The sequence below is a fragment of the Hypomesus nipponensis genome, chromosome 8 (assembly GCF_054491055.1).
Source record: "Hypomesus nipponensis isolate SF chromosome 8, ASM5449105v1, whole genome shotgun sequence".
Taxonomy (NCBI): domain Eukaryota; kingdom Metazoa; phylum Chordata; class Actinopteri; order Osmeriformes; family Osmeridae; genus Hypomesus; species Hypomesus nipponensis.
This window is the reverse complement of record NC_140368.1, coordinates 2,801,591-2,812,500: the sequence shown is the minus strand read 5'-3', so window position 1 is coordinate 2,812,500 and position 10,910 is coordinate 2,801,591. Positions and strand designations below refer to the sequence as shown.

Genomic DNA, 10,910 nt, shown 5'->3' with positions numbered 1-10,910 from the left:
CGGCGCCATGCTTGGATGTAAACACCCCCCACCTCACGGACAGTCACTGCTGCGTATGCAAATAATGACATTCGAGGGTCCGTCCTTGTTCCTATGATAACATGTGGGGGCGGGGCTGAGTGGGGGCGGGGCTGCGTTTCTAAGGGGCCCTCGGAGACAGGCTCCATCACAGGAAGTGAGGTCATGTATGCAGAAGGTATGCAGAAACATTAGGTGTGTTCGACTTCATGCAGCGCCGGTGTCGCCTGCAGCCGCCTGCAGCCCAGCTGACTTGAAGCAGCCAATGGCATTCTCAGCTTCAAGGCAGCCGGGCTGCAGCCGGCTGTCGGCGCCGCCGGCGCTGCATGAAGTGGAACACACCTCTTGGCTGGGTGAGTGGGTTCACAAAAACACTGTTCTGTCTGGATCTGTTCACATGGGCTGATCACATGGGCTGGTCACATGGGCTGGTCACATGGGCTGGTCACATGGGCTGGTCACATGGGCTGGTCACATGGGCTGATCACATGGGCTGGTCACATGGGCTGGTCACATGAGCTGGTCACATGGGCTGATCACATGGGCTGATCACATGGGCTGGTCACATGAGCTGGTCACATGGGCTGGTCACATGGGCTGGTCACATGGGCTGATCACATGGGCTGATCACATGGGCTGGTCACATGAGCTGGTCACATGGGCTGGTCACATGGGCTGGTCACATGGGCTGATCACATGGGCTGGTCACATGGGCTGGTCACATGGGCTGGTCACTTGGGCTTGTCACATGTGAGGATGGGTGCTGCTCAGTGGTAGAGCTTTTGGGTTTGGGGGGGCCTAAAAACTTTTTTTGTATGGGCCCTTTGATTGACCGCATTATTTTTGGGGGGGTGCCCCAAACCAATCGCAGGGCCCTAAACAAATGTTTAATTTGTTTATTGGGTCGGGCCGGCCCTTTCTAGAAGTCCAAGGTTCAAAATCCACTTTTACAGGTCACTTTAGAGTAAGGCTTGTGGAAGAAATTTAGATTTCCTGTGTGCTTACATTATTCACTAATCAAGAGAACTAGTCATTGGATACTAGTTAGTATGTTCTCATGTAAGCTTGCTATTAATAAGAGTAGATTGTGTCTATGTGTCAGGGTTAATAGATGTTTGAGATCAGGAGAAAGTACTGGCTAAATGGTCCTTGTCATGACTACAAGGAGAGCTCCAACTATGAACTCTGTAGTTTGAGTGGTCATGTGTTGGGAGCTGTGAATCTCTTTCTCTGAGACTGTTGTAACGTCATTTCTGCCTGACTGTCACTATCTATGTTTACATTCTTGTGCCCTATAAAAGATGGTCCTCTGTCCTTCAGAGTGGAGAGAGACTCGATTGAGACCTAAGCCTGGTGTTGTGTTGTCATTTATTGTCAGAGGTCTGGTTTTCTCTCCCAATCTGCAGATTGATAAATACTTATTAAAATCCAGAACTCAACTGAACTTAGTCACTCCGTTTATGAAGAGACGGACAAAACACTTTCTTCAACAGGCTCCATCGAAAAGATGAGTTTTGAATGTCAGTGTTGCTAAATTGTCCTGGTTATATTTGCTCATATTTAATGGTTTGTCACAGTAACAGTCCAAAGCCTGGATTATACATGCAGGCTCTTGCCATGGAGGTGTTGCTAAAGAGCACATTATGTGGTATAATACAATTGCTTTCTCTGTTTAAAGACGACTAAAATTAAATAATCAGAGAAGGGTCATTTGCATTCAGAAGAATATTTATAACAAAAGCGACATCTCGTCAAAATAATAAATTGCCGCCATACTTTAGTCCGCTAAGTGATGACACACTGTAGCCATGACTACCAGTATTGATAGATCCATCAAATATAACAGTTGGTTTCACTCCACTTTTAGACTGAGAACTCACATCCACATATGTGAAATGCTCGTATCGACACATATGAACACTTGTGTGAACATTTCACATGCAAATGTGAATGTGTTTCATACGTGTTTGTGTAAGGACAGTCTGAATCATTTCCTAAACAGCCCCTCATACACTTTCTTTGTGAAAAACATTTTGAACGTGATTGGACAGGGTCGACCAATGAGAGAGCACAGAGCTGGTGGCTCACAGCTCAGACAGAAGGTTTCTACTTCTGCTTCCTCACTACAGTAGGTGATGGTAGATGTTGATGGATGTTGACCCTGTGAGCAGGTGCACATGTGGATGACCTCAGCGTGTTACCTGAGGTACAGCTCCAGCTGGGAGTACAGGTATCGGATCAGGGCCCTCCTGGTGCTGATCTCAGCGTGACAGTCGTTGACCACCAGACCCTGGGCGCTGATGTACTCGCCATTGATGCATTTGGTACCGGTGGAGAGTGCTACCACTTGGGCCTGTCTCAGGTCCAGGCCTACACACACACACACACACACACACACATGTGCACACACACGTGCACACACACACACACGTGCACACACACGTGCACACACACACGCAAAGTGGGAAGAACGGTGTTATTCATAACAAATGTTTCTTCATGATTTTGACTTGATGGTACTATACATTATGGTTATTTATTTTGGGACATCAGGATCCACTTGGTGAGCGCGGCACAGCTCTGGTAACCGGGGGTGCTTGTGGAGCTCTGCTCTGCTCATCTCAGACCAGTGAAGTCAGCCAATTTTTTTTTTTGGGGGGGGGGCAAAAAAATCACTGGGATTCTGGACAGAATCAAGCATGGGTGTGTGTGTGAGTGTGTGTGTGTGTGTGTGTGTGTGTGAGTGTGTGTGTGTGTGGATGTGTGTGTGTGAGTCAGACAGAGAAGGATAGCTCAGCACGCTTATCCACACGCTCCGCTCAGCTCAACCCCTCTCCACAGGCCCACCCCCCCCCGTCACAAATCGCTTCCATCGCCTCCCAAATTCAAGGTTCACTGCGTCTGCCGGACTTGCAGGCGACACGGGGGCTACATATGAGCTTTTATCAGCCTGGGCCCAGATGGTATTGTGGTGACGGGATCTCACCCACCTACACCTGCACCACCATAGGCAGGGGTGGAGAGGGAGAGAGAGGGGGAGAGAGGAGGAGAGGGAGAGAGGGGGAGAGAAGAGGGTGAGGGAAAGAGAGGGGGAGAGAGGAGGAGAGGGAGAGGGAGAGAGGGAGCAAGTGAGGGAGGGAGAGGGAGAGAGAGAGGGGGAGAGGGAGAGAGGGGGGGAGAGAGAGGGAGAGAGGGAGAGAGGGAGGAGGTGAGGGAGAGGGAGAGAGAGAGGGGGAGAGAGGGGGAGAGAGGGAGGAGGTGAGGGAGAGGGAGAGAGAGAGGGGGAGAGGGAACGGAGGAGGGATGGGTATGTCTGTAATAATAAGAGCTCATATTGAGGTGGGGTTAAAGGCATGGCCTGTCAAATTCCTCTCAGCCACTTTCTCTATAGAAGAGCTCTAGACATTGGAATATACAGTATATTCATAGGAGATACCTGCTTGCACAATGGACTGTGGCATTACATTTGTCATCTAATTCATTGAGCAGACACTTTTATCCAAGGCAACATACAAGTAGTGCACCTAGAAAGTACAACAAAAAAAAACAGTATTTTTTGCTGAGATTGTGCTGGCTCATATTAATTTCAACAAAGGCCTGAAAAGGTCTCAATGATACTGGTTCAGAGTATTTTATAGTGGAGGAAACTGGACAGCACCACAACTAAAACAACCAACCAACACTATGTTTATACAACAATAAGCTTTGTTTGATACACCTGCAGCCTTGCCTCTGAGCCACCTGAGGTGTACTGCACATCAAGGGATCTAGTCCCGGGCGATCAGATGTACTCCACATCACCCTGCGTCTGTCATGCCTCTCTAAGACGTTTACAGAGGTTCCTCTCTCTTCCTCCATGAACTTTCCTTTCTTCCTGTCTCTCTCTTTCTCCCTCCCTCTCTCTCCCTCTCTCTGCTGTTCCACTTAACGATTGTTTAGATCAATTTTGCAGAGGATAATTTCTTCGAGCTGTTCTCTTTCCCTCCGTGAAATTGGTGCCCAGGTTTTCCCTCCAGTTTGCAGGAGAGGAGAGAACAGAGAACGAGAGAGAGATAGAGATGAATAAAAAGAAAGAGAGAGAGAGTCAAATAAAGCCTGCGGGCAACACTACTTTTAAACTAGATAATAATCAGAGGCATCGCTGGATACAAAAGGAGAGTGTTGCAACATCATAGACACACCGGCTAAACACTGCAGGCTCTCATTCCACTCAAACACATGTTGATTGGTGAAGATTTAAGCGAGTCAAAGGCAACGGGTGTTCAGGAAGAGCGTGTCTACAGCTGTGTCTGGCCCAGGTCTGTGAGAACATCTACAGAGCTACACCACACAGTCAGAAACAGGTCAGGTTTAAGATTCATCCAAAAAAGATGACTGAAGTCTTCAAAGACAAATCGAAGATCCGGCAAGACAGAACACAACTCACAGCTCGGTCGATTGTTGTATGTTACCAGTGCAGATTCATAAACTCACTGTCATTTTTTTATAGACTCTCTAATGACTTGTTTTGTCTTTATACTTTGGCTCATTGTAATATGCAATGCACCATTTGAACTATGATTTTAATAAAGTCTTATCTTATTTGAACTATGAGATATTTGAAGTTTTGGTAACTTAAGTTTTCTAAAATGCTCACATGTTGCGTTCTCCTGATCATCTCGAGTTAAGGTCCATTACCCCCAGCCCAGCCCAGCCCAGCCCAGCCCAGCCCTGAAGGCCCCTTCCTGGGACTAGATGCAGAGAGACAGGCTCTTTTCTCCACCATGCTACATTACCCTGCCATACACTACACTGCCCTCCTAAACACCAGTCATTTAAGAAGTTTACATAGAGAAGCTCTGTGAAATGTACTTCCTGGTACATTTGTACATTCACGATGGCCTGAAGAAATGTTAATAGCCACCATCAAGATAGCATTTTCTAAATGAGATTTGACTTGACAGGATAAAAGGCGGTTGGTCAATTCGCTCATGAGGCAATCATCGTAAAATATTCTTGTAAGGGAGGTAGCCCAAGATATTTTCCTGAATAATGGATTAAATGATATGTAAACTCCATAAACTAAACCATTATTTAATCTGGCTTTTTCAAAAGGCAGGCTTTATTCACAGATATAAAATAAATTTAAAAAAACTCCCCAGCCCTCCGGTTTTTATCTGGTGTACAATAGACAGAAATGTGTTTTGTAATAAGTACGCCATTATATCTAAGCACTATAAAATTAGCGTTGAAATCGGGAGTCAGACAAACTCTCAAGGTCAACATCAGTGATCTCATTTACATGCTATTAAAGCCAGATGAGTCTCAGGAAATTATCCTTCATATGTTGTTCTGTCATCATAGATGTTGAACTCATTTGAGGGGAAAAATATAACAGAACAGCTCAAATTGGTTATATCAAGAGGAGCCAGGGTTTTTGCATGCTATTTATTTGAAACTAGACTAGACTACAGATAACAAGAAAGAAATTCATGTTTTTGAATGTAGATATTCAGACTTTTAAACTGCTGTAGCAAAGTCTCCCACCACAAGTTACTTGAAAACAGCTTTCTCCTCAAAATGGTCGGAGTCACTGGAAATGTTTTCCCCCCAAACAAACAGAAGAGGGGCATCGATCATAAACTTGCATCAGCTTTGCCAAAAAAGAGCCCAACATCCACAACATCCTTTCCCATCTCCAACCCCCCAACCGACCTCACTTCATCCTGGGATCCAAAATCAGATTTTCCACACCTTCTTCCAACACACACGTGGACCTGTTCCCGCTGCTACTAAGCCCTGGAGGGGGTCCAGCAGCTGCAGGCTTGCATTGAGGCTCCCAGGGGGCAGCACTGAAGAGGAGACCCAGCCTGTCTTTGGTTCAAAGCCGGACATCCATTAACATTCCAGAGGCGGAGTCAGACTGAGTCGACCGAGAGGGATACAGAGCCCCTAGCGTTTCTGTCAAGTCTCCTGTCTCCCTAGCTACGCCGTCACCACTACTGGCAGCCGCCACACACTCAGACAGCCCAGGTCTGGATCTTTGAAGATAACACTCCTATTAATAAACAAACAGAAGCAATTATTTGGAGACAGGGTGGGAGAAGAAGAGGAATTGGATTAGGTCAAGGCGGGCAGGGTCTCAATGAAGTCTAAATTGATGAGCCGCAGCTCTCCAAAGACCACTGAGATTCCAATCCACACTGACCCCCCCTTCCCTCAGTCTGTGGCCGGGAAGGGAGATAAAGATGGCCATGTCTGCGTGTGTGTGTCTGTGTGTCTGTGTGTGTGAGTGTGTGTCAGTGTGTGTCTGCGCGTGTACTTGTGCAGCAGGATGCAAACACAAGATGAGGATGGAAAGCTTGAATACTTAACATTTGAGTAGGATTTAAATAAAGGAAAAAAACCTAAATAAATATATGCAGTATAAACAGTATGTAAAACAGGATGATGATTCACAGCGTCTGACATTAATGATGTAGTAAACCAATTTATAACTCTACAAACAGCAAAAAATCTATTTAGCTCAAAGTCGTTGTCGTTGGTTTCTCAATTGAAACTTTTTTGACACGGCGAACCAGCAGAGCACCTGTCAAAGTGAGCTAAGCAGGTGGATCCCTGTGTTGGCTCGGATGACTGACATGGTGTAGGTCTCATGTCTGCCTCCTTCTCCTTCAGGGAAGGCAGGTAAATAATTCAATGTGGGAGTATATATGAGAGAGGTCTGCAGGTGCACTCAAAGATACCACCACGAGTCTCTCTGCCACCTCTCTTTTCCTCTTACTCTATTTCCATCTCTCTCTCTCTCTCTCTCTCTCTCTCTCTCTCTCTCTCTCTCTCTCTCTCTCTCTCTCTCTCTCTCTCTCTCGCTCTCGCTCTCGCTCTCTCTCTCGCTCCCATATACAGCATATTGCACCACTTCAATAATTCACAGTGATATATAAAAGTCGATGAATGTGCCATACCTCTGGTCATTACAATGCCAGCCAAGGCTTTGTGACGTGCCTGTATAGGACTGCAGCTATGGGCCAGCTCCAGGTATTTCTCCCGCACCAAGTGGAATATTGAATCGGCAAAGTCCTGAAAGACACAATCATATCTTTGAGTCTTGGCAAACATGGAGAAGTTGGATTTTTACTGCAGGATATTATTATATATGATGTTATTATTTCTATGACCAAATCATGGGTCAACCCTCTGTAAGACTCTGTTGAAAGATTGAGTGTTACAGGTGCCCTCAGAATAAAAGGTTTTGTAACTTTCTTTAAAACATAGAGACAATTTTTGGGGGTTAATTTTGTTAACCCCATTGATTTCTGTGATAGACAAAGAAGATATGTTAGTGAAGTGAAAAGAGGATTTAGTTGGATCAGCATACTAACAAACTAGCATCAGATCAGCAACACAAAATAATGATAATAATAAAGCTTCATACAGACACATTCTATCCGTTTTTCCAAAGAACAATGGTAAGCTTATGGTTCAGAACATACGTTACGCTGATTCAGAACAACCATCTGTACATGGTGCGTTTAGTATCAGTAACCCACTTGCAGACCCATTGGCAAACACTGAGCTTCATCGAACACTGGGTACTGTATAAGCCATCCACCTCCCTTTAACAGCCCAGGGTGTTGAGCAGATGTTGCCAACCTGTGCACATTGGTTTCAACTCATCCTGACCCCCAGTGCCTGTTAGCGTGTGTAGTAATTATCATCCAGGTTTCACAGCAGAGTTCCTGCCAGCAGTGCTGTTAGGCTGCAGAGAGGAGGGATACCCTCACCACAGAGCAGCTGATAGCTTAAAGGACAAGGACGGGAACCATGGATGGAGAGAGAGAGAGATCATAATAATATAAATACTATTTCTGTAATTCCACCGTTGCTTTGGCAATATGAACATTTGTTCTATAATGCTAATAAAGCCCATTGAAATGAAAAATGAGAGAGAGAAAAGAAAAAGAGCGAGAGAGAGAGAGAGAGAGAAAGAGAGAAAAGAAAAAGAGAGAGAGACAGAGAGTTTTAGTTATTCTAAGTTATTCTAAGTTATTCTTAGTTATCATTAGTTCACTTGCGTTGATTGAACTGTGACTCACCAGTTGACCTGCCCTTGTCTCCCCATTCGAGAAAGAAGCATCTAGCATTTTTGAGTTGCTTAAGCACTTACAAGCACACTGCATAATCCCTGCCTTGTCAGCTGCCTTCAGCACAGAGCCCAACTTTGTTGGTGAACTCAGTGTCAGTTGTATTCTATCTAAGATCTCGACAGAGCCACACAGCACCTCTTTACTGTCTGAGTGTCATGACTCCCGCTGGTGAAGCGTTTGCCACACAGCATTACCAATACTGAAGCCTTCGCTCTGAACGTGACATCTAAGAAATTCATCATGTTTGACCGTGTCAGCTAGCTGTGTTTTCTCTAGGTTACAACGTAACCCGGAGCCATGTCCTTGGTTCCCTCTCTTCGACAATTTTTATTGATGACATTACAGGGGTGGAGGGGTGAGGAAGAGAGGCAGGAGAGACAGGCCCTCAGAGTCAGGGTGTAATCGTTGCTGGCAGGAAGCCCAGCTTGCCTCCTCTGCTCTTGTCATCTGTACCTTCGTTTCTCCAGTTTTCTGTCTCTCCGCTACTCCACACAGTTCTCCTTTTCCTTTCACTCCTCTCAACAACTTCCCTCCTCTTTCCCCAGTCCTGTCCTCCCATCCCCATGCATCGCTCTCCTTTTTTGATCTTCTCCTCCTCAGCTCTCCTCCCTTCTCTCCTCTTTTCCTCTCACTTCATTCCTCTCTGCCAGCCCTCAGCAGAGCAGGAGAATGATGCAGGACAGACATGGGTCGTGACTCTCAGCCAAACCACGAGTCAGAGTCTATCAATTCCTCCCTCAGACGACCGGGGTGGAGAGATGACTCGATCCATCCAGCTCCCTCTCACACCCTGGCAGGGTGGGATGTGACGTGACTCACGCTGCACATCACCATTCTCATTTCTCTTTCTGCCTCCACATCTTTCTGCCCCTCAAACCTGCAGTCTGTCTATTTCTGCTCGTGTTCATTCTTTCTTCAACTCCCTGTATTTTTAAACCTCTTTCCACCCTCATTCTAAGAGTAATGTGGCAGGAATTATTTAGTCTCCTCATCCAGTCTGACATGCCGTTGTTGTAAAAAGTGAAAATGGCTAGGGCCTGGTTTGCCAAATCAAAACTCTTTTTTTTCTCTCAGTCAGATTGATCCAGGTGGTTGTTTAGCATATTTGTCAAGTGAGTTCAGACACTTCATCTTTGGTGGTGTGGTTCTACTTCACGACAGCTGTTTCCCAGCCAGGGAAGCCAATCATGACACTAGGGCTCGAGATCAATGGGAGAGAGCTAGTCAATATCCATCCTTCCCTTCCATGAGACGCAGGGGAAAGACTGAACCCAAAATGGGGTTGCGGTGATGGAGGAAACCAGCCAGAACAGTATGGTATGATGAGGCAACAGCCAGAACAGTATGGTGTGGTGAGGCAACAGCCAGAACAGTATGGTGTGGTGAGGCAACAGCCAGAACAGTATGGTGTGGTGAGGCAACAGCCAGAACAGTATGGTATGATGAGGCAACAGCCAGAACAGTATGGTATGATGAGGCAACAGCCAGAACAGTATGGTATGATGAGGCAACAGCCAGAACAGTATGGTGTGATGAGGCAACAGCCAGAACAGTATGGTATGATGAGGCAACAGCCAGAACAGTATGGTGTGGTGAGGCAACAGCCAGAACAGTATGGTGTGGTGAGGCAACAGCCAGAACAGTATGGTGTGGTGAGGCAACAGCCAGAACAGTATGGTGTGATGAGGCAACAGCCAGAACAGTATGGTGTGGTGAGGCAACAGCCAGAACAGTATGGTATGATGAGGCAACAGCCAGAACAGTATGGTATGATGAGGCAACAGCCAGAACAGTATGGTATGATGAGGCAACAGCCAGAACAGTATGGTGTGGTGAGGCAACAGCCAGAACAGTATGGTGTGATGCACTGACAAAGAGTGATTTCATATGAGCATGTGAGTACTGGTCTTAAACAGACCGGGATGATAAATTGTTGTGTGTGTGTGTGTGTGTAAGTGTGTGTGTGTGTGTGTGTAAGTGTGTGACTGGTTGTGTTTGCTGACTGACAGAGCCAGAACTATCTTCGTCCGTTTGTAAGATTTGAGTAACTTTACATTACAAAACCACAGAATAAACAGAGTGAAAAAAAAAAAAATCCACAGATTAACAAGGACGTTTGCAAATCAAGACGTGTGTCTTCTGAGAGCGTGCAAACGTTGCTGGGGCTGAATCAGCAGAACTTGTGCGTCACTTTTAACCATCAGAGAAGGAACACAATGTTTTAGTGCAATCAGACAGAAGCCTTACACTGTGCATGAACAGAGTACAGAGACGGACAGACAGCTGTCAAGATTGGGGGTTAGACACCGAAGCCGAGAGACAGAGAGACTCATAGGTAAGTGTCTTGATGTCCAATCAAACCTGGTCTCTGGGAAATTTGATATCAAATGATTAGGAATTTGAAGGGAATTTATTAAAATGATTAGGAATTGTAATTAATGTTGAGGGATGTATTACAGCGATCAATACTGAGCTTGATTTGAGGAAAAATTGATATTGATATTTTTTTTCCAGAAATACATTTATTTAGACACATACAGAACAAATAAAAAAAAAAGGAAAACAGCTGAAATATGACCTTCCTCAGTACACACCCCTCCAACCTACCGGCTAACAGCTCTGCGTCTATCTCCAAGGTAACAGGGAATGTCACTGCCGGTTCCCTGGTTGCCCTGCCTTCCTCGCAAGTCAATATTGTGCCAGGAACACAAATGTCAACAGGGAAATTTTCTCCTCCGATCCCTGACCCAGAAGTCTTTGCTCCTC

General features: G+C 45.7%; 1 protein-coding gene across 1 annotated transcript in view; it reads right to left on the bottom strand.

Moving 5' to 3' along the window:
- Positions 1-10,910, bottom strand: part of adarb2 (adenosine deaminase RNA specific B2 (inactive)) — a 107,380-nt gene that overhangs the window by 12,508 nt on the left and 83,962 nt on the right. Inside the window, exons 4-5 of the mRNA XM_084703541.1 lie at positions 6,963-7,077; positions 2,220-2,388 (exon numbers count right to left, since the gene is read on the bottom strand). Coding sequence (XP_084559667.1) covers positions 2,220-2,388; positions 6,963-7,077 — 284 coding nt within the window. The remainder of the gene's footprint in view (positions 1-2,219; positions 2,389-6,962; positions 7,078-10,910) is intronic.